Raw genomic sequence first — 24520 nt, 5'->3', positions numbered from 1 at the left:
CAGCCTCCTTATTTGCATAATGATGCAGAAATGCATAAAGAAATACAGAAATAAATAAGTTTGGGGAAATAAATATGGGGGATGGGGGGGGAATACAAAGGAAAAAGCATGCATGAATAAATACATAAATAAATACATAAAATTTAATATGAATAAATAAAAAAAAATTAAATTACAGTCATATGACTGGAAAACCCCAACAAAACACTGAAAGTGAATACTGCTTTTCTTTTCTTGAATACAGAAGGAAGCTTCATCCAAACAGCAATATAATCAAACTTCCTCTAACCACCAGCAACGCTTGTTTTACCAGTTTCATTTACAGGAAAACGGTAACCTAGAAGGAACTGCAGTATGCTCTCACATAAACAGTGAGATCAGATATCTGACAGCAGAAAACAAACAGCAGCAGACTAACGGAAGCAGAGTATCGGCAGCAGTCTAACGGCAGCAGATTAAATCAGGTGAGGTCTATTATTTCTGATCACTCGTTTTGTTTTTAGTATTTACCGTGGCATTATTCCACATGATTGGTGAAGCATTTAACTTGAGTCTTCTTTGTGAGTGATCTCTCCTCCCTGTGTTATTATCCCTCCATCGCAACTCAACAAGGAAACGCTGTCTATTGAAACAGGAAGAGGGAATTTCGTACTAAAAAGTACAAAGTGTGGAAATAGCTCATGAAATAAGGAATAATCCCACAATATTATTCATTATTCATATTCAACAATAATTATTATTAGTTATTCTCAGATGGATGCTGTTTGCTATGTGTAGAGGTGTGTGTGTGTGTGTACAGTAGCGTGGCAGCGGCACTGTCCCGAAGCTTTGAATACCTTTGACTGTTTCTAACTGAAGCTTTGAAGCCCCCAAAAAAAGGTATTTAGGACAGCCCTGATTATAACTCTCCTAGTTTCTCAACCTGCAGTCCAAAAGACACACTCACTGTCAAACGTGGACCTGCACAGGATAACTTCCATCATAACACTGGCGATAAAATTCCCTAAAGACTCACAGAATGACTCCTCTCTTTACAGAATCATTTCTCTAAAAACTATAAATAAAAATAATCAGCTTTTTGCATTTCCAAAGGCACGTGACTGGTAAACCCCAACAAAACACTGTTGGGAGTACTACTTTTATTTTCTTGAATACAGAAGGAAGTTTCATAAAACGGATGTAAAATCAAACGCCCTGTAACCACCAGCAGCACGTGTTTTGCAGCTTCATTTACATGGAAACAGAAACCTAGGATGTGTTACACCTACTCTCCCACAAACACAGAGATCAGATACCTGACGGCAGCAGACTAACAACAGCAGACTAAATCAGGTGAGCTCTGTTATTTTCAGATCGCTAGTTTTGTTTTTAGTATTTACCGTGGCATTATTCCACACGATTAGTGAAACATTTACCTCAAGTCTTCTTTGTGAGTGATCTCTCCTCTCTGTGTTATTATCCCTCCACCGCAACTCAACAAGGAAATGCTGTCTATTGAAACAAATTCCCTACCAACCTAAAACACTAACTTTTGAAGACTCTCACTTGATTTGATTAACTCAGGCTGCTGAAGGCTCATATTAACTTCAGATAAACTTACAAATACATTTTTGCACAGAATGAGGACTGTGGTTTCCTTCCTAATACTGGCCTGACTCTTACAGCTCAGTATGCGCAGCAGGAACAATAACAACAAATAAAACCTGTTTCATTGTTCATATGGCCATCTGTATAAACAAATCATGAAAATAATTGTTAGATCCATCTCTTGTTACAAATATAAGTATGGATTGAGAATGTACAGTGTGGATGAATAATGGGAGAAATAACTTTTTAATTATCTATACAGGATGATGAAGATGTCAGGAAGTGTCACCAGTTGCTGTGTAGCTCTGTTCTTTGTGCTGAACTCTGTGTCGGCTGTACAGAAAAAGCTTGATTCAATCAACGATTTGAAGAAAATCAACTTTGGCCAATCTGTGCCCAAACACAGTCTACTGCTGCTCCACTGGTTTGCCAACACAGTTGACATTGACGAGAATGATGTCATAAGGGTGGCTTTTGACCCAAACAGTAGAGCTTATGGCTCACATTATTATGGCAACTTTGAAGAGCTGTTGGACCCACTGCAACGGGGAAGTGGATACCGATACTACACTGTTGGCAGTCTCAATCAAGGAACGACCATGCAACTTCCTTCTTATGTTGTCCGTCCCCAAAGGGAGTATGCAGGAACAAACAGTGACAGGATCATAATTCGTGCCAGTGAGCAGAACATAGGAGGGCAAGCTTTGCAGAGGATAGACCAAGTTTATATAACACAACATATTGAAAATCAGGGGGAATATGATCCAGATCAGACCTACAGGATCACTGCTAACCTCCTGAGACAGATCAGACAGTTTTCTGTGGGACAAAACCAACAGCAACTGTTGCAACTCAGAAACCGCTATGCAAGTAGCGCTGATGAGTTGCATATCAGAAACACATGGGGTGACCTTGCTTGCCTTGGACTGCTGTTGTTTATTGTGATCCAGGAAAAGCACACCTCTAGCCAACAAAACAACAGACCACAAAACAGACCACAAAACAACAGACCACAAAACTACAGACCAGAAAACAGAAGAACTCATTTGGCTGATGATGCTTCGAGGAGAGAGAGCAATGTTCCTAGATCTTTTCGAAACCAAGGTGATGTTGTAGTGGATATAAATGGCGATGAGGACCACGAAACCAGCAGGAGGACTGGGAACAGACAATCAGGCCATAAAAACACCTCACTATCATGCTGTTGTATTTGTTGCATTGTCGCCATATGTGTAATTTCATTGTGTGCTATATTACTTTTTATTTTTTTGTATAAATGGTACATATGAGATAAAACTTTATCACGAAGGAAACTGCTGTGCAGTAGTTGCAATAAAAGGTGGGAAGAGTGCCAATATTAAAGTCTAAGATAGCAATAACAAAAAAGTGAAAATCCCAAATATATACAATACCAAAATCAGGTTAACATTATGGATCATAAAATATAAGCAAGTTAATGGTAGTAATCAGTCTAGGTTGGGTTGCATATAGACATCTATGTAGAATATCAAATATGAAGTGTAGGTAGTCTAAGAGTACATGGCTAATACGGAATGTTTATGATGATGTCCATGATATTGTAGTTTATGTCCCATGAGTAAGTTGTGAGGAGTTGAGTTGCAATGATGGAGTCCACGAGAAACATTAATCCAGAGAAAAAAGAAGGAGGGGAAACAGAGAGAGAGAGGTGGTGTTCAGTTAAGATTGAGATATAAGCTTGTGATTAAAGGCCAAATTCCTTAAATTACCCATCTCAAACCGTGTGCTATGAAGGGCAGTCTTCAGGACATTTGGACCTTTATAGCTCTATTTACTAAATTATAGTTTGTTAATAACAGCAGGAATTCTTCTTTGTTACAAATATATTTGAACTGAGCAAAATGTTTTTTATTGTATATTAAAATGTACTGCTCTGGCATGGTCATAAAGCTTCAGGCTTCATTCAGGCAACAATGCCATGCTCCAGCATGTATAATCTACTAGTAATGACTCACTGCTGATTCATCCTGTGTCCGATAGAGATGAAGACGATGTACTGTAAATTGCTCTGATGGATAAATGAAACTGATAAGTGAAAGTCTCTGTGGTCTGTTAAGAGCAGCCTTCACTGTTAATATGTTAGCTTTAAAAACCGGAGTGTATTTTTCATGGTTTTGTATTCTTTCTGTTGTGTTGGAAATTGTGTTTATTAAAGTATTTTTTCAGTCAGACTGATGTCAGTGTTTTTATTTTAAGTTCAAGGAAACTGGATGAACACAAGTTAGATGTGCAAAATCATGAAGACAACTTTAACTATTCCTCCTTCTACAGACAATCACAGGAGAGGAGCAGATAGAGCTCAGCATACTATTGATATCTGGTTTTGAAGAACAAATTAGTGTTGCTCCAACATTATCTTTTTTTACTGCTTATATTTTGCTAACTGTTGAACTGGCATTTTGTGATGTGGTAATAATCTTAAATGTCTTGAAAAGTACAGAGGACGGAATTTGCCAAAAAAATAAATCAATTGATAAATAAATGTCATTAAATGTACCAAAAATATTAAAAATAAATGTATGCATTCATTAATTGATAAAATGTGACAAATTAATATTTCTGTTTTAATTTGCTTCTTTATTTATTTACCTTTGTATTACTTCCCCTATCTACTCTTCCATTTAATTTTTTTAACTTTTAAATGTATTTATATATTTTTGCATTTATTTGAAATTAATTTAGAAATGTATTTATTCATTAAGAATTTATTTATTTCTGCATGGTTTTCCCTTTGCATTTTCACCCCTATTTATTTCCCCAAACTTATTTATTTCTGTATTCTTTTCTTTTTACATTTCTTTATGCATTTCTGCATCATCATGCAAATGAGGGTGCTGTCACTCAACGTGAGTCATGCGGTCAGAATGCGCAGATCAACAATATGCTAGCTAGCTAATGCTGTCTGCTTATCAACACCAGTCTTGATGCCCATGATGACACACGTTGATCTCGAGCCCCCTCATTTGATGATGCAGAAATGCATAAAGAAATGTATAAAAAAGAATACAAAAATGCTTTTCTTTTCTTGAATACAAAAGGAAGCTTCATCCAAACAGCATTATAATCAAACTTCCTCTAACCACCAGCAACACTTGTTTTACCAGTTTCATTAACAAGGAAACGGTAACTTAGGAGTTGCAGTATGCTCTCACATAAACACAGAGATCAGATACCTGACGGCAGCAGTCTAACAGCAGCAGACTAAATCAGGTGAGCTCTATTATTTTCTGATCACTAGTTTTGTTTTTAGTATTTACCGTGGCACTATTCAACATGATTAGTGAAGCACTTAACTCAAGTCTTCTTTGTGAGTGATCTCTCCTCTCTGTGTTATTATCCCTCCACCACAACTCCACAAGGAAACGCTGTCTATTGAAACATAAAGAGGGAAATTCGTATTACATAGACTAAGTCTGGAAGATACTCAAACTTGATTTGATTAACTCTGGCTGCTGAAGGCTCAGATTAACTTCAGATAAACTTACAAATACATTTTTACACAGAATGAGGACTGTGGATTCCTTCCTAATACTGGCCTGACTCTTACAGCTCAGTATGAACAGGAGGAATGATAAACAAAACCTGTTCCATTGTTCATATGGCCACCTGTATGATCAAATCATGAAAATAATCGTTAGATGCATCTCTTGTTATAAATATAAGTATGGATTGAGAATGTACAGTGCTGATGAACAATGGGAGCAATTACCTTTTAATTATCTATACAGGATGATGAAGATGTCAGGAAGAGTCACCAGTTGCTGTGTAGCTCTGTTCTTTGTGCTGAACTCTGTGTCGGCTGTACAGAAAAAGCTCCATTCAATCAACGATTTGAAGAAAATCAACTTTGGCCAATCTGTGCCCAAACACAGTCTACTGCTGCTCCACTGGTTTGCCAACACAGTTGAGATCGACAAGCACGGTGTCATAAGGCTGGCCTTTGACCCAAACAGAGGAGATTATGACTCGCATCAGTATCACAACTCTGAGGGGGTGTTGGACTCACTGCCGTGGGGATACCGATACTACACTATTGGCAATCTCCGTCAAGAAAACACTATTGGCAATCTCCATCAAGAAACGTCCATGCCACTTCCTCCTTATGTTGTCCGTCCTCCAAGGGAGTATGAGGGAACAAACAGGGACAGGATCATAATTCGTATCAGGGAACAAAACACTGGGGGGCAAGCTTTGCAGAGGATAGACCGAGTTTATATCACACAACATTATGACACTTACGAAAATCAGGGGTCACGTTATGATCCAGATCATACCTACAGGATCACTGTTAAACTCTTGAGACAGATCAGAGAGTTTTATTTGGGACAAAACCAACAGCAACTGTTGCAACTCAGAAACCGCTATGGAAGTAACGCTGATGAGTTGCATATCAGAAACACATGGGGTGACCTTGCTTGCCTTGGACTGCTGTTGTTTATTGTGATCGAGGAAAAGTACTCCACTAGCCAACAAAACAACAGACCACAAAACAGAAGAACTCATTTGGATAATAATGATTCGGAGAGAGAGAGCAATCTTCCTAGATCTTTTCGAAACCAAGGTTATGTTGCATTGGATATGAATGACGATGAGGACCACGAAACCAACAGGAGGACTGGGAACAGACAATCAGGCCGTAACAACACCTCAGTACCTCTGAACAATGACCAGGAGTCATGTTGTCGTAAATGTTGGAATAGTTGCATTGTCGCCATATGTGTAATTTCAGTCATTTGTGCTATATTACTTTATTTTTTTGTATAAATGGTAAATATAATGAGATAAAACTTTATCCCAAAGGAAACTGCTGTGCAGTTGTTGCAATAAAGGTAGGAAAAGTGCAAATATTAAAGTCCAAGATAGCAATAACAAAAAAGTGAAAATCCAAAATATATACAATACCAAAATCAGGTTAACATTATGGATCATAAAATATAAGCAAGTTAATGGTAGTAATCAGTCTAGGTTGGGTTGCATATAGACATCTATGTAGAATATCACATATGAAGTGTAGGTAGTCTAAGAGTACATGGCTAATACGGAATGTTTATGATTATGTCCATGATATTGTAGTTTATGTCCCATGAGTAAGTTGTGAGGAGTTGAGTTGCAATGATGGAGTCCACGAGAAACATTAATCCAGAGAAAAAAGAAGGAGGGGAAACAGAGAGAGAGAGGTGCTGTTCAGTTAAGATTGAGATATAAGCTTGTGATTAAAGGCCAAATTCCTTAAATTACCCATCTCAAACCGTGTGCTATGAAGGGCAGAGTCTTCAGGACATTTGGACCTTTATAGCTCTATTTACTAAATTATAGTTTGTTAATAACAGCAGGAATTCTTCTTTGTTACAAATATATTTGAACTGAGCAAAATGTTTTTTATTGTATATTAAAATGTACTGCTCTGGCATGGTCATAAAGTTTCAGGCTTCATTCAGGCAACAATGTCATGCTCCAGCATGTATAATCTACTAGTAATGACTCACTGCTGATTCATCCTGTGTCTGATAGAGAATCAGAATCAGAATTGTGTTTATTGCCAGGTGTAAGAGATTTACACCAGGAATTTGCTTTGGTTATGTTGGTGCAAGTCAAACAGTATAATAACAAAGAATAGATAAAAATGTTAGAATAAAATAGAATAAAAAAAAATTGAAATTCTAAGAATATACAATATACAAAATAAGCTATAAACAAAAATAAACATGATATAAACAGATAGTGAAAATATTGCCGGAGTGCAAACAATCAGGTATCAGAGGGAGAGAGAGGGATACAGTAGGGGGTGGTATTTAGAGTGTATGAAAGAGGGGGAGAGCCAGTGTCGGCGGGGCAATAGTGTGTGTGTGTGTGTGTGTGTGTGTGTGTGTGTGTGTGAGGGAGAGAGTCACAGGGGGGCAGAGGGGCTGTTGGAGAGCCCCACTACCATGGGGAAAAAACTGTTTTTATGGCGTGAGGTTTTGGTCCTGATGGACCTTAACCTCCTGCCAGATGAAGACGATGTAAATTGCTCTGATGGATAAATGAAACTGATAAGTGAAAGTCTCTGTGGTCTGTTAAGAGCAGCCTTCACTGATAATATATTAGCTCAAAGAAACAGGAGTGTATTTCATTTATGGTTTTGTATTCTTTCTGTTGTGCTTGAAATGGTGTCAATTAAACTTGAATTTATCAGTCAGACTGATGTCAGTGTTTTTATTTTAAGTTCAAGGAAACTGGATGAACACAAGTTAGATGTGCAAAACCATGAAGACAACTTTAACTATTCCTCCTTCTACAGACAATCACAGGAGAGGAGCAGATAGAGCTCAGCAGACTATTGATATCTGGTTTTGAAGAACAAATTAGTGTTGCTCCAACATTATCTTTTTTTACTGCTTATATTTTGCTAACTGTTGAACTGGCATTTTGTGATGTGGTAATAATCTTAAATGTCTTGAAAAGTACAGAGGACGGAATTTGCCAAAAACAAAAATAAAAAAATAAATCACTTGATAAATAAATATGTCATTAAATGTACCAAAAATATTAAAAATAAATGTATGCATTCATTAATTGATAAAATGTGACATAAATTGATATTTCTGTTTTAATTTGCTTCTTTATTTATTTCCCTTTGTATTACTTCCCCTATCTACTCTTCCATTTAATTTTTTTACTTTTAAATGTATTTATATATTTTTGCATTTATTTTAAATTAATTTAGAAATGTATTTATTCATTAAGAATTTATTTATTTCTGCATGGTTTTCCCTTTGCATTTTCACCCCTATTTATTTCCCCAAACTTATTTAGTCTGTATTCTTTTCTTTTTACATTTCTTAATGCATTTCTGCATCATCATGCAAATGAGGGTGCTGTCACTCAACGTGAGTCATGCGGTCAGAATGCGTAGATCAACAATATGCTAGCTAGCTAGCTAGCTAATGCTGTCTGCTTATCAACTCCAGTCTGGATGCCCATGATGACACACGTTGATCTCGAGCCCCCTCATTTGATGATGCAGAAATGCATAAAGAAATGTATAAAAGAAATGTATAAAACAAAAGAATACAAAAATTCATAAGTTTGGGGAAATAAATAGGGGGTGGGGGAATGCTAAAGGAAAAACATGCATTAATAAATACACACAATTTAAAAATTGATAAATTAAAGAAAATAAAATGTACAGGCATGTAACTGGTTAACCCCAACAAAACACTGGAAGGGAATACTGCTTTTCTTTCTTGAATACAGAAAGAAGCTTCAGCCAAACAGCTGAATAAACAAACTTCCTCTAACCACCAGCAACACTTGTTTTATCAGTTTCATTTACAGGGAAACGGTGACCTAGAAGGGGCTGCAGTATGCTCTCACATAAATACAGAGATCAGATACCTGACAGCAGCAGACTAACTGCAGCAGACAAACAGCAGCAGACTAAATCAGGTGAGCTCTATTATTTTCTGATCATTAGTTTTGTTTTTAGTATTTACCGTGGCATTATTCCACACGATTAGTTAAGCATTTAACTCAAGTCTTCTTTGTGAGTGATCTCTCCTCTCTGTTATTATCTCTCCAACCCAACTCCACAAGGAAACGCTGTCTATTGAAACATAAACAGGGAAATTCGTATTACATAGACTAAGTCTGGAAGATACTCACTTGATTTGATTAACTCAGGCTGATGAAGGCTCAGATTAACTTCAGATAAACTTACAAATACATTTTTACACAGAATGAGGACTGTGGCTTCCTTCCTAATACTGGCCTGACTCTTACAGCTCAGTATGAACAGGAGGAATGATAAACAAAACCTGTTTCATTGTTCATATGGCCACCTGTATAATCAAATCATGAAAATAATCGTTAGATGCATCTCTTGTTATAAATATAGGTATAGATTGAGAATGTACAGTGTGGATGAATAATGGGAGAAATAACTTTTTAATTATCTATACAGGATGATGAAGATGTCAGGAAGAGTCACCAGTTGCTGTGTAGCTCTGTTCTTTATCCTGAACTCTGTGTCGGCTGTACAGAAAAAGCTTGATTCAATCGATGCCTTGAAGAAAATCAACTTTGGCCATTCTGTGCCCAAGCACAGTTTACTGCTGCTCCACTGGTTTGCCAACACAGTTGACATCGACAATAACAATATCATAATGCTGACCTTTGACCCAAACAGCGGAGATTATGGCTCACATTATTATGGAAACTTCGAGGAGTTGTTGGACCCACTGCATCGAGGAAGTGGATACCGATACTACACTTCCTCTTTATGTTGTCCGTCCCCAAAGAGAGTATGTGGGAACAAACAGGGACAGGATCATAATTCGTGTCGGAGAACAAAACACAAGGGGGCAAGCTTTGCCGAGGATATACCAAGTTTATATCACACAACATTATGACACTTCCGAAAATCAGGGGACACCTTATGATCCAGATCATACCTACAGGATCACTGCTAACCTCTTGAGACAGATCAGACAGTTTTCTGTGGGACAAAACCAACAGCAACTGTTGCAACTCAGAAACCGCTATGCAAGTAGCGCTGATGAGTTGCATATCAGAAACACATGGGGTGACCTTGCTTGCCTTGGACTGCTGTTGTTTATTGTGATCCAGGAAAAGCACACCTCTAGCCAACAAAACAACAGACCACAAAACAGACCACAAAACAACAGACCACAAAACTACAGACCAGAAAACAGAAGAACTCATTTGGCTGATGATGCTTCGAGGAGAGAGAGCAATGTTCCTAGATCTTTTCGAAACCAAGGTGATGTTGTAGTGGATATAAATGGCGATGAGGACCACGAAACCAGCAGGAGGACTGGGAACAGACAATCAGGCCATAAAAACACCTCACTATCATGCTGTTGTATTTGTTGCATTGTCGCCATATGTGTAATTTCATTGTGTGCTATATTACTTTTTATTTTTTTGTATAAATGGTACATATGAGATAAAACTTTATCACGAAGGAAACTGCTGTGCAGTAGTTGCAATAAAAGGTGGGAAGAGTGCCAATATTAAAGTCTAAGATAGCAATAACAAAAAAGTGAAAATCCCAAATATATACAATACCAAAATCAGGTTAACATTATGGATCATAAAATATAAGCAAGTTAATGGTAGTAATCAGTCTAGGTTGGGTTGCATATAGACATCTATGTAGAATATCAAATATGAAGTGTAGGTAGTCTAAGAGTACATGGCTAATACGGAATGTTTATGATGATGTCCATGATATTGTAGTTTATGTCCCATGAGTAAGTTGTGAGGAGTTGAGTTGCAATGATGGAGTCCACGAGAAACATTAATCCAGAGAAAAAAGAAGGAGGGGAAACAGAGAGAGAGAGGTGGTGTTCAGTTAAGATTGAGATATAAGCTTGTGATTAAAGGCCAAATTCCTTAAATTACCCATCTCAAACCGTGTGCTATGAAGGGCAGTCTTCAGGACATTTGGACCTTTATAGCTCTATTTACTAAATTATAGTTTGTTAATAACAGCAGGAATTCTTCTTTGTTACAAATATATTTGAACTGAGCAAAATGTTTTTTATTGTATATTAAAATGTACTGCTCTGGCATGGTCATAAAGCTTCAGGCTTCATTCAGGCAACAATGCCATGCTCCAGCATGTATAATCTACTAGTAATGACTCACTGCTGATTCATCCTGTGTCTGATAGAGATGAAGACGATGTACTGTAAATTGCTCTGATGGATAAATGAAACTGATAAGTGAAAGTCTCTGTGGTCTGTTAAGAGCAGCCTTCACTGTTAATATGTTAGCTTTAAAAACCGGAGTGTATTTTTCATGGTTTTGTATTCTTTCTGTTGTGTTGGAAATTGTGTTTATTAAAGTATTTTTTCAGTCAGACTGATGTCAGTGTTTTTATTTTAAGTTCAAGGAAACTGGATGAACACAAGTTAGATGTGCAAAATCATGAAGACAACTTTAACTATTCCTCCTTCTACAGACAATCACAGGAGAGGAGCAGATAGAGCTCAGGATACTATTGATATCTGGTTTTGAAGAACAAATTAGTGTTGCTCCAACATTATCTTTTTTTACTGCTTATATTTTGCTAACTGTTGAACTGGCATTTTGTGATGTGGTAATAATCTTAAATGTCTTGAAAAGTACAGAGGACGGAATTTGCCAAAAAAATAAATCAATTGATAAATAAATGTCATTAAATGTACCAAAAATATTAAAAATAAATGTAGGCATTCATTAATTGATAAAATGTGACAAATTAATATTTCTGTTTTAATTTGCTTCTTTATTTATTTACCTTTGTATTACTTCCCCTATCTACTCTTCCATTTAATTTTTTTAACTTTTAAATGTATTTATATATTTTTGCATTTATTTGAAATTAATTTAGAAATGTATTTATTCATTAAGAATTTATTTATTTCTGCATGGTTTTCCCTTTGCATTTTCACCCCTATTTATTTCCCCAAACTTATTTATTTCTGTATTCTTTTCTTTTTACATTTCTTTATGCATTTCTGCATCATCATGCAAATGAGGGTGCTGTCACTCAACGTGAGTCATGCGGTCAGAATGCGCAGATCAACAATATGCTAGCTAGCTAATGCTGTCTGCTTATCAACACCAGTCTTGATGCCCATGATGACACACGTTGATCTCGAGCCCCCTCATTTGATGATGCAGAAATGCATAAAGAAATGTATAAAAGAAAAGAATACAAAAATGCTTTTCTTTTCTTGAATACAAAAGGAAGCTTCATCCAAACAGCATTATAATCAAACTTCCTCTAACCACCAGCAACACTTGTTTTACCAGTTTCATTAACAAGGAAACGGTAACTTAGGAGTTGCAGTATGCTCTCACATAAACACAGAGATCAGATACCTGACGGCAGCAGTCTAACAGCAGCAGACAAGTGGCACTATTCAACATGATTAGTGAAGCACTTAACTCAAGTCTTCTTTGTGAGTGATCTCTCCTCTCTGTGTTATTATCCCTCCACCACAACTCCACAAGGAAACGCTGTCTATTGAAACATAAAGAGGGAAATTCGTATTACATAGACTAAGTCTGGAAGATACTCAAACTTGATTTGATTAACTCTGGCTGCTGAAGGCTCAGATTAACTTCAGATAAACTTACAAATACATTTTTACACAGAATGAGGACTGTGGATTCCTTCCTAATACTGGCCTGACTCTTACAGCTCAGTATGAACAGGAGGAATGATAACAAATAAAACCTGTTTCATTGTTCATATGGCCACCTGTATGATCAAATCATGAAAATAATCGTTAGATGCATCTCTTGTTATAAATATAAGTATGGATTGAGAATGTACAGTGCTGATGAACAATGGGAGCAATTACCTTTTAATTATCTATACAGGATGATGAAGATGTCAGGAAGAGTCACCAGTTGCTGTGTAGCTCTGTTCTTTGTGCTGAACTCTGTGTCGGCTGTACAGAAAAAGCTCCATTCAATCAACGATTTGAAGAAAATCAACTTTGGCCAATCTGTGCCCAAACACAGTCTACTGCTGCTCCACTGGTTTGCCAACACAGTTGAGATCGACGAGCACGGTGTCATAAGGCTGGCCTTTGACCCAAACAGAGGAGATTATGACTCGCATCAGTATCACAACTCTGAGGGGGTGTTGGACTCACTGCCGTGGGGATACCGATACTACACTATTGGCAATCTCCGTCAAGAAAACACTATTGGCAATCTCCATCAAGAAACGTTCATGCCACTTCCTCCTTATGTTGTCCGTCCTCCAAGGGAGTATGAGAGAACAAACAGGGACAGGATCATAATTCGTATCAGGGAACAAAACACAAGGGGGCAAGCTTTGCAGAGGATAGACCAAGTTTATATCACACAACATTATGACACTTCCGAAAATCAGGGGTCACGTTATAATCCAGTTCATACCTACAGGATCACTGCTAACCTCTTGAGACAGATCAGAGTTTTATTTGGGACAAAACCAACAGCAACTGTTGCAACTCAGCAACCGCTATGGAAGTAACGCTGATGAGTTGCATATCAGTGACACATGGGGTGACCTTGCTTGCCTTGGACTGCTGTTGTTTATTGTGATCCCGGGAAAGTACTCCACTAGCCAACAAAACAACAGACCACAAAACAGAAGAACTCATTTGAATGATGATGATTCGGAGAGCGAGCGCAATGTTCCTAGATATTTTCGAAACCAAGGTGATGTTGTAGTGGATATAAACAACGATGAAGACCAGGAAGCCAGCAGGAGGACAGGGAACCGAGAATCAGGCAGTTACAACACCTCAGTGCTTCTGAACAACGACCAGGAGTCATTTTGTTATATTTGTTGCATTGCCTCCATATTTGTAATTGCGTTGTGTGCTATTTTACTTTTTTTTTTTTCATATAAATGGAACATATAATGAGATAAAACTGTATTTATCCCGAGGGAAACTGCTGTGCAGTAGTTGCAATACAAAGTGGGAAGAGTGCAAATATAAAAAGTGCAAATATTAAAGTCTAAGATAACAATAACAACTAGAATGGCACTTGGAGAGCGCAGACCTCCACCAAGGTGCCCGAGCACGATTTCCCCCCCTCTCCGTTCAGCTTGCGCCATCATCCACGTGTATTTTTGTTCATGTTGAGATCAGCTGATCATCAACGCGTCATCAGTAACACTGCGCATGTGTTATACCCAGAGTTCTTAATGTTCTGGCTGATTGGAATCCTTAAAAAAATTCTGAATCCAGATCGCCACCAAAATCTAATTGATTGTTCATTGTGCCACACCCCACCTCTCCAAAAAATGTCAGTCAAATCCATCACGAACTTTTGGAATAATCCTGCTAAGACAAACAAACTAACCAACAAACCAACACCGGTGAAAACATAACCGCCTTCCTAGGCCTTCGGTCCTGGCAGAGGTAATAATGTACAAATCCAAAATATATACAATACCAAAATCAGGTTAACATTATGGATCATAAAATATAAGCGAGTTAATGGTAGTAATCAGTCTAGGTGGGGTTGCATATAGACATGTATGTAGAATATCAAATATGAAGTGTAGGTAGTCCATGTACACGGCTAATGCAGAATATTTATGATTATGTCCATGATATTGTAGTTTATGTCCCCCTATATCCCATGAGTGAGTTGTGAGGAGTTGAGATGAAATAATGGAAAATCTGATGGAGTCCACGAGAAACATTAATCCAGAGAGAAAAGAAGAAGGAGAAAACAGAGACAGAGAGAGAGAGAGAGGTGATGTTCAGTTAAGATTGAGATATAAGCTTGTGATTAAAGACAATTCTTTAAATTACCCATATCAAACCGTGTGCTATGAAGGGCAGAGTCTTCAGGATATTTGGACCTTTATAGCTCTATTTACTAAATTATAGTTTGTTAATAACAGCAGGAATTCTTCTTTGTCACAAATATATTTGAACTGGGCAAAATGTTTTTTATTGTATCAGAGGGAGAGAGAGGGATACAGTAGGGGGTGGTATTTAGAGTGTATGAAAGAGGGGGAGAGCCAGTGTCGGCGGGGCAATAGTGTGTGTGTGTGTGTGTGTGTGAGGGAGAGAGTCACAGGGGGGCAGAGGGGCTGTTGGAGAGCCCCACTACCATGGGGAAAAAACTGTTTTTATGGCGTGAGGTTTTGGTCCTGATGGACCTTAACCTCCTGCCAGATGAAGACGATGTAAATTGCTCTGATGGATAAATGAAACTGATATGGGAAAGTCTCTGTGGTCTGTTAAGAGCAGCCTTCACTGATAATATATTAGCTCAAAGAAACAGGAGTGTATTTCATTTATGGTTTTGTATTATTTCTGTTGTTTCTGTTTCTGTTGCTTGAAATTGTGTCAATTAAACTTGAATTTATCAGTCAGACTGATGTCAGTGTTTTTATTTTAAGTTCAAGGAAACTGGATGAACACAAGTTAGATGTGCAAAACCATGAAGACAACTTTAACTATTCCTCCTTCTACAGACAATCACAGGAGAGGAGCAGATAGAGCTCAGGATACTATTGATATCTGGTTTTGAAGAACAAATTAGTGTTGCTCCAACATTATCTTTTTTTACTGCTTATATTTTGCTAACTGTTGAACTGGCATTTTGTGATGTGGTAATAATCTTAAATGTCTTGAAAAGTACAGAGGACGGAATTTGCCAAAAACAAAAATAAAAAAATAAATCACTTGATAAATAAATATGTCATTAAATGTACCAAAAATATTAAAAATAAATGTATGCATTCATTAATTGATAAAATGTGACAAATTGATATTTCTGTTTTAATTTGCTTCTTTATTTATTTCCCTTTGTATTACTTCCCCTATCTACTCTTCCATTTAATTTTTTTAACTTTTAAATGTATTTATATATTTTTGCATTTATTTGAAATTAATTTAGAAATGTATTTATTCATTAAGAATTTATTTATTTCTGCATGATTTTCCCTTTGCATTTTCACCCCTATTTATTTCCCCAAACTTATTTAGTCTGTATTCTTTTCTTTTTACATTTCTTAATGCATTTCTGCATCATCATGCAAATGAGGGTGCTGTCACTCAACGTGAGTCATGCGGTTAGAATGCGTAGATCAACAATATGCTAGCTAGCTAGCTAGCTAATGCTGTCTGCTTATCAACTCCAGTCTGGATGCCCATGATGACACACGTTGATCTCGAGCCCCCTCATTTGATGATGCAGAAATGCATAAAGAAATGTATAAAAGAAATGTATAATGAAAAGAATACAAAAATGCTTTTCTTTTCTTGAATACAGAAAGAAGCTTCATTCAAACAGCATTATAATCAAACTTCCTCTAACCACCAGCAACACTTGTTTTACCAGTTTCATTTACAGGGAAACGGTAACTTAGGAGTTGCAGTATGCTCTCACATAAACACAGAGATCAGATACCTGACGGCAGCAGACTAACGGCAGCAGACTAAATCAGGTGAGCTCTATTATTTTCTGATCACTAGTTTTGTTTTAAATATTCACCGTGGCACTATTCAACATGATTGGTGAAGCATTTAACTCAAGTCTTCTTTGTGAGTGATCTCTCCTCTCTGTGTTATTATCCCTCCACCACAACTCCACAAGGAAACACTGTCAATTGAAACATAAAGAGGGAAATTCGTATTACATAGACTAAGTCTGGAAGATACTCACTTGATTTGATTAACTCTGGCTGCTGAAGGCTCAGATTAACTTCAGATAAACTTACAAATACATTTTTACACAGAATGAGGACTGTGGATTCCTTCCTAATACTGGCCTGACTCTTACAGCTCAGTATGAACAGGAGGAATGATAACAAATAAAACCTGTTTCATTGTTCATATGGCCACCTGTATGATCAAATCATGAAAATAATCGTTAGATGCATCTCTTGTTATAAATATAAGTATGGATTGAGAATGTACAGTGCTGATGAACGATGGGAGCAATAACTTTTTAATTATCTATACAGGATGATGAAGATGTCAGGAAGAGTCACCAGTTGCTGTGTAGCTCTGTTCTTTTTGCTGAACTCTGTGTCGGCTGTACAAAGGCTCCGTTCAATCAATGCTTTGAAGAAAATCAACTTTGGCCAATCCGTGCCCAAACACAGTCTACTGCTGCTCCACTGGTTTGCCAACACAGTTGACATCGACGAGCACGATGTCATAAGGCTGGCCTTTGACCCAAACAGAGAAGATTATGGCTCACATCAGTATCACAACTCTGAGGGGCTGTTGGACTCACTGCCGCCGGGATACCGATACTACACTTTTGGCAATCTACATCAAGAAACGTCCATGCCACTTCCTCCTTATGTTGTCCGTCCTCCAAGGGAGTATGAGGGAACAAACAGGGACAGGATCATAATTCGTATCAGGGAACAAAACACTGGGGGGCAAGCTTTGCAGAGGATATACCAAGTTTATATCACACAACATTATGACACTTACGAAAATCAGGGGACACCTTATGATCCAGATCATACCTACAAGATCACTGTTAACCTCTTGAGACAGATCAGAGAGTTTTCTGTGGGACAAAACCAACAGCAACTGTTGCAACTCAGAAACCGCTATGGAAGTAGCGCTGATGAGTTGCATATCAGAAACACATGGGGTGACCTTGCTTGCCTTGGACTGCTGTTGTTTATTGTGATCCCGGGAAAGTACTCCACTAGCCAACAAAACAACAGACCACAAAACAGAAGAACTCATTTGAATGATGATGATTCGGAGAGCGAGCGCAATGTTCCTAGATATTTTCGAAACCAAGGTGATGCTGTAGTGGATATAAAAAACGATGAAGACCAGGAAGCCAGCAGGAGGACAGGGAACCGAGAATCAGGCAGTTACAACACCTCAGTGCTTCTGAACAACGACCAGGAGTCATTTTGTTATATTTGTTGCATTGCCTCCATATTTGTAATTGCATTGTGTGCTATTTTACTTTTTTTTTTTTCATATAAATGGAACATATAATGAGATAAAACTGTATTTATCCCGAGGGAAACTGCTGTGCAGTAGTTGCAATACAAAGTGGGAAGAGTGCAAATATAAAAAGTGCAAATATTAAAGTCTAAGATAACAATAACAACTAGAATGGCACTTGGAGAGCGCAGACCTCCACCAAGGTGCCCGAGCACGATTTCCCCCCCTCTCCGTTCAGCTTGCGCCATCATCCACGTGTATTTTTGTTCATGTTGAGATCAGCTGATCATCAACGCGTCATCAGTAACACTGCGCATGTGTTATACCCAGAGTTCTTAATGTTCTGGCTGATTGGAATCCTTAAAAAAATTCTGAATCCAGATCGCCACCAAAATCTAATTGATTGTTCATTGTGCCACACCCCACCTCTCCAAAAAATGTTAGTCAAATCCATCACGAACTTTTGGAATAATCCTGCTAAGACAAACAAACTAACCAACAAACCAACACCGGTGAAAACATAACCGCCTTCCTAGGCCTTCGGTCCTGGCAGAGGTAATAATGTACAAATCCAAAATATATACAATACCAAAATCAGGTTAACATTATGGATCATAAAATATAAGCGAGTTAATGGTAGTAATCAGTCTAGGTGGGGTTGCATATAGACATGTATGTAGAATATCAAATATGAAGTGTAGGTAGTCCATGTACACGGCTAATGCAGAATATTTATGATTATGTCCATGATATTGTAGTTTATGTCCCCCTATATCCCATGAGTGAGTTGTGAGGAGTTGAGATGCAATAATGGAAAATCTGATGGAGTCCACGAGAAACATTAATCCAGAGAGAAAAGAAGAAGGAGAAAACACAGAGAGAGAGAGAGAGGTGATGTTCAGTTAAGATTGAGATATAAGCTTGTGATTAAAGACAATTCTTTAAATTACCCATATCAAACCGTGTGCTATGAAGGGCAGAGTCTTCAGGATATTTGGACCTTTATAGCTCTATTTACTAAATTATAGTTTATTAATAACAGCAGGAATTCTTCTTTGTCACAAATATATTTGAACTGGGCAAAATGTTTTTTATTGTATCAGAGGGAGAGAGAGGGATACAGTAGGGGGTGGTATTTAGAGTGTATGAAAGAGGGGGAGAGCCAGTGTCGGCGGGGCAATAGTGTGTGTGTGTGTGTGTGTGTGTGTGAGGGAGAGAGTCAAAGGGGGGCAGAGGGGCTGTTGGAGAGCCCCACTACCATGGGGAAAAAACTGTTTTTATGGCGTGAGGTTTTGGTCCTGATGGACCTTAACCTCCTGCCAGATGAAGACGATGTAAATTGCTCTGATGGATAAATGAAACTGATATGGGAAAGTCTCTGTGGTCTGTTAAGAGCAGCCTTCACTGATAATATATTAGCTCAAAGAAACAGGAGTGTATTTCATTTATGGTTTTGTATTATTTCTGTTGTTTCTGTTTCTGTTGCTTGAAATTGTGTCAATTAAACTTGAATTTATCAGTCAGACTGATGTCAGTGTTTTTATTTTAAGTTCAAGGAAACTGGATGAACACAAGTTAGATGTGCAAAACCATGAAGACAACTTTAACTATTCCTCCTTCTACAGACAATCACAGGAGAGGAGCAGATAGAGCTCAGGATACTATTGATATCTGGTTTTGAAGAACAAATTAGTGTTGCTCCAACATTATCTTTTTTTACTGCTTATATTTTGCTAACTGTTGAACTGGCATTTTGTGATGTGGTAATAATCTTAAATGTCTTGAAAAGTACAGAGGACGGAATTTGCCAAAAACAAAAATAAAAAAATAAATCACTTGATAAATAAATATGTCATTAAATGTACCAAAAATATTAAAAATAAATGTATGCATTCATTAATTGATAAAATGTGACAAATTGATATTTCTGTTTTAATTTGCTTCTTTATTTATTTCCCTTTGTATTACTTCCCCTATCTACTCTTCCATTTAATTTTTTTAACTTTTAAATGTATTTATATATTTTTGCATTTATTTGAAATTAATTTAGAAATGTATTTATTCATTAAGAATTTATTTATTTCTGCATGATTTTCCCTTTGCATTTTCACCCCTATTTATTTCCCCAAACTTATTTAGTCTGTATTCTTTTCTTTTTACATTTCTTAATGCATTTCTGCATCATCATGCAAATGAGGGTGCTGTCACTCAACGTGAGTCATGCGGTTAGAATGCGTAGATCAACAATATGCTAGCTAGCTAGCTAGCTAATGCTGTCTGCTTATCAACTCCAGTCTTGATGCTCATGATGACACACGTTGATCTCGAGCCCCCTCATTTGATGATGCAGAAATGCATAAAGAAATGTATAAAAGAAATGTATAATGAAAAGAATACAAAAATGCTTTTCTTTTCTTGAATACAGAAAGAAGCTTCATTCAAACAGCATTATAATCAAACTTCCTCTAACCACCAGCAACACTTGTTTTACCAGTTTCATTTACAGGGAAACGGTAACTTAGGAGTTGCAGTATGCTCTCACATAAACACAGAGATCAGATACCTGACGGCAGCAGACTAACGGCAGCAGACTAAATCAGGTGAGCTCTATTATTTTCTGATCACTAGTTTTGTTTTAAATATTCACCGTGGCACTATTCAACATGATTGGTGAAGCATTTAACTCAAGTCTTCTTTGTGAGTGATCTCTCCTCTCTGTGTTATTATCCCTCCACCACAACTCCACAAGGAAACACTGTCAATTGAAACATAAAGAGGGAAATTCGTATTACATAGACTAAGTCTGGAAGATACTCACTTGATTTGATTAACTCTGGCTGCTGAAGGCTCAGATTAACTTCAGATAAACTTACAAATACATTTTTACACAGAATGAGGACTGTGGATTCCTTCCTAATACTGGCCTGACTCTTACAGCTCAGTATAAACAGGAGGAATGATAACAAATAAAACCTGTTTCATTGTTCATATGGCCACCTGTATGATCAAATCATGAAAATAATCGTTAGATGCATCTCTTGTTATAAATATAAGTATGGATTGAGAATGTACAGTGCTGATGAACAATGGGAGCAATAACTTTTTAATTATCTATACAGGATGATGAAGATGTCAGGAAGAGTCACCAGTTGCTGTGTAGCTCTGTTCTTTTTGCTGAACTCTGTGTCGGCTGTACAAAGGCTCCGTTCAATCAATGCTTTGAAGATAATCAACTTTGGCCAATCCGTGCCCAAACACAGTCTACTGCTGCTCCACTGGTTTGCCAACACAGTTGACATCGACGAGCATGGTGTCATAAGGCTGGCCTTTGACCCAAACAGAGAAGATTATGGCTCACATCAGTATCACAACTCTGAGGGGGTGTTGGACCCACTGCCGTGGGGATACCGATACTACACTTTTGGCAATCTACATCAAGAAACGTCCATGCCACTTCCTCCTTATGTTGTCCGTCCTCCAAGGGAGTATGAGGGAACAAACAGGGACAGGATCATAATTCGTATCAGGGAACAAAACACTGGGGGGCAAGCTTTGCAGAGGATATACCAAGTTTATATCACACAACATTATGACACTTACGAAAATCAGGGGACACCTTATGATCCAGATCATACCTACAAGATCACTGTTAAACTCTTGAGACAGATCAGAGAGTTTTATTTGGGACAAAACCAACAGCAACTGTTGCAACTCAGAAACCGCTATGGAAGTAACGCTGATGAGTTGCATATCAGAAACACATGGGGTAACCTTGCTTGCCTTGGACTGCTGTTGTTTATTGTGATCGAGGAAAAGTACTCCTCTAGCCAACAAAACAACAGTCAAAACAGAAGAACTCATTCGGATAATAATGATTCGGAGAGAGAGAGCAATGTTCGATTTGTTCGAAACAAAGATTATACTGCAGTGGATATGAACAGCGATGAGGACCACAAAGCCAGCAGGAGGACTGGGAACAGACAATCAGGCTGTAACAACACCTCAGTATCATGCTGTTGTATTTGTCGCATTGTCGCCATATGTGTAATTTTATTGGCTGCTATATTACTTTGTATTTATTTGTATAAATGGTACAAAAAATGAGATAAAACTTCCCAAATATATACAATACCAAAATCAGGTTAACATTATGGATCATAAAATATAAGCAAGTTAATGGTAGTAATCAGTCTAGGTTGGGTTGCATATAGACATCTATGTAGAATATCAAATATGAAGTGTAGGTAGTCTAAGAGTACATGGCTAATACGGAATGTTTATGATGTCCATGATATTGTAGTTTATGTCCCATGAGTAAGTTGTGAGGAGTTGAGTTGCAATGATGGAGTCCACTGAAGACATTAATCCAGAGAAAAAAAGAAGGAGGGGAAACAGAGAGAGAGGGGTGGTGTTCAGTTAAGATTGAGATATAAGCTTGTGATTAAAGGCCAAATTCCTTAAATTACCCATCTCAAACCGTGTGCTATGAAGGGCAGAGTCTTCAGGACATTTGGACCTTTATAGCTCTATTTACTAAATTATAGTTTGTTAATAACAGCAGGAATTCTTCTTTGTTACAAATATATTTGAACTGAGCAAAATGTTTTTTATTGTATATTAAAATGTACTGCTCTGGCATGGTCATAAAGTTTCAGGCTTCATTCAGGCAACAATGTCATGCTCCAGCATGTATAATCTACTAGTAATGACTCACTGCTGATTCATCCTGTGTCTGATAGAGATGAAGACGATGTACTGTAAATTGCTCTGATGGATAAATGAAACTGATAAGTGAAAGTCTCTGTGGTCTGTTAAGGACAGCCTTCACTGATAATATGTTAGCTTTAAAAACAGGTGTATTTTTTATGGTTTTGTATTCTTTCTGTTGTGTTGGAAATTGTGTTTATTAAAGTATTTTTTCAGTCAGACTGATGTCAGTGTTTTTATTTTAAGTTCAAGGAAACTGGATGAACACAAGTTAGATGTGCAAAACCATGAAGACAACTTTAACTATTCCTCCTTCTACAGACAATCACAGGAGAGGAGCAGATAGAGCTCAGGATACTATTGATATCTGGTTTTGAAGAACAAATTAGTGTTGCTCCAACATTATCTTTTTTTACTGCTTATATTTTGCTAACTGTTGAACGGGCATTTTGTGATGTGGTAATAATCTTAAATGTCTTGAAAAGTACGGAGGACGGAATTTGCCAAAAACAAAAATGAATCACTTGATAAATAAATATGTCATTAAATGTACCAAAAATATTAAAAATAAATGTATGCATTCATTAATTGATAAAATGTGACATAAATTGATATTTCTGTTTTAATGTGCTTCTTTATTTATTTACCTTTGTATTACTTCCCCTATCTACTCTTCCATTTAATTTTAAAGCTTTTAAATGTATTTATATATTTTTGCATTTATTTGAAATTAATTTAGAAATGTATTTATTCATTAAGAATTTATTTATTTCTGCATGGTTTTCCCTTTGCATTTTCACCCCTATTTATTTCCCCAAACTTATTTATTTCTGTATTCTTTTCTTTTCACATTTCTTTATGCATTTCTGCATCATCATGCAAATGAGGGTGCTGTCACTCAACGTGAGTCATGCGGTCAGTATGCGTAGATCAACAATATGGTAGCTAGCTAGCTAGCTAATGCTGTCTGCTTATCAACTCCAGTCTGGATGCCCATGATGACACACGTTGATCTCGAGCCCCCTCATTTGATGATGCAGAAATGCATAAAGAAATGTATAAAAGAAATGTATAAAACAAAAGAATACAAAAATTAATAAGTTTGGGGAAATAAATAGGGAGTGGGGGAATGCTAAAGGAAAAACATGCATTAATAAATATATACAATTTAAAAATTGATAAATTAATAAAAATAAAATTAACAGGCATGTAACTGGTTAACCCCAACAAAACACTGGAAGGGAATACTGCTTTTCTTTCTTGAATACAGAAAGAAGCTTCATCCAAACAGCTGAATAATCAAACTTCCTCTAACCACCAGCAACACTTGTTTTATCAGTTTCATTTACAGGGAAACGGTAACCTAGAAGGAGCTGCAGTATGCTCTCACATAAACACAGAGATCAGATACCTGACAGCAGCAGACTAACAGCAGCAGACTAACAGCAGCAGACAAACAGCAGCAGGCTAAATCAGGTGAGCTCTATTATTTTCTGATCACTAGTTTTGTTTTTAGTATTTACCGTGGCACTATTCAACATGATTAGTTAAGTATTTAACTCGAGTCTTCTTTGTGAGCAATCTCTCCTCCCTGTGTTATTATCCCTCCATCGCAACTCAACAAGGAAACGCTGTCTATTGAAACAGGAAGAGGGAATTTCGTACTAAAAAGTACAACGTTTGGAAGATACTCACTTGATTTGATTAACTCAGGCTGCTGAAGGCTCATATTAAATTCAGATAAACTT

General features: G+C 37.2%; 3 protein-coding genes and 1 pseudogene across 10 annotated transcripts in view; 3 read left to right on the top strand and 1 right to left on the bottom strand.

Annotated features, from left to right (window-relative positions):
- LOC141781253 (septin-9-like) overlaps window positions 1-24520 on the bottom strand; it is a 154509-nt gene that overhangs the window by 47110 nt on the left and 82879 nt on the right. The gene's annotated exons all lie outside the window — the stretch shown is intronic.
- LOC141781257 (uncharacterized) lies at window positions 331-6418 on the top strand. 3 transcript variants are annotated; one of them, XM_074656871.1, is made up of 2 exons: window positions 331-464; window positions 1850-4069. In XM_074656871.1, exon 2 carries the CDS (start codon window positions 1851-1853, stop codon window positions 2874-2876), a length of 1026 nt encoding a protein of 341 aa, XP_074512972.1. In that variant the 5' UTR covers window positions 331-464; window position 1850; the 3' UTR covers window positions 2877-4069. The 3 variants fall into 3 exon arrangements, with proteins under 3 accessions (XP_074512972.1, XP_074512971.1, XP_074512973.1); XM_074656870.1 differs by lacking the exon at window positions 1850-4069 and adding an exon at window positions 5355-6418 and having other exon boundaries at window positions 338-464; XM_074656872.1 differs by having other exon boundaries at window positions 385-1332; window positions 1850-4070.
- LOC141781260 (uncharacterized) lies at window positions 8837-11491 on the top strand (annotated as a pseudogene).
- On the top strand, window positions 17109-22917 carry LOC141781259 (uncharacterized). Its single transcript, XM_074656873.1, has 2 exons — window positions 17109-18956; window positions 22469-22917. Exon 1 carries the CDS (start codon window positions 17109-17111, stop codon window positions 18114-18116), a length of 1008 nt encoding a protein of 335 aa, XP_074512974.1. The 3' UTR covers window positions 18117-18956; window positions 22469-22917.

This window comes from Sebastes fasciatus, chromosome 13 (genome assembly GCF_043250625.1).
Source record: "Sebastes fasciatus isolate fSebFas1 chromosome 13, fSebFas1.pri, whole genome shotgun sequence".
NCBI classification, from domain to species: domain Eukaryota; kingdom Metazoa; phylum Chordata; class Actinopteri; order Perciformes; family Sebastidae; genus Sebastes; species Sebastes fasciatus.
Note: the sequence above shows the minus strand (reverse complement) of the source record. Positions and strands in the feature narration are given on the sequence as shown.

Excerpts from the sequence above, each read along its gene's own strand:
- LOC141781257 (XM_074656870.1), top strand. The coding sequence starts at position 5,356 with ATGATGAAGATGTCAGGAAGAGTCACCAGTTGCTGTGTAGCTCTGTTC.
- LOC141781259 (XM_074656873.1), top strand. The coding sequence starts at position 17,109 with ATGATGAAGATGTCAGGAAGAGTCACCAGTTGCTGTGTAGCTCTGTTC.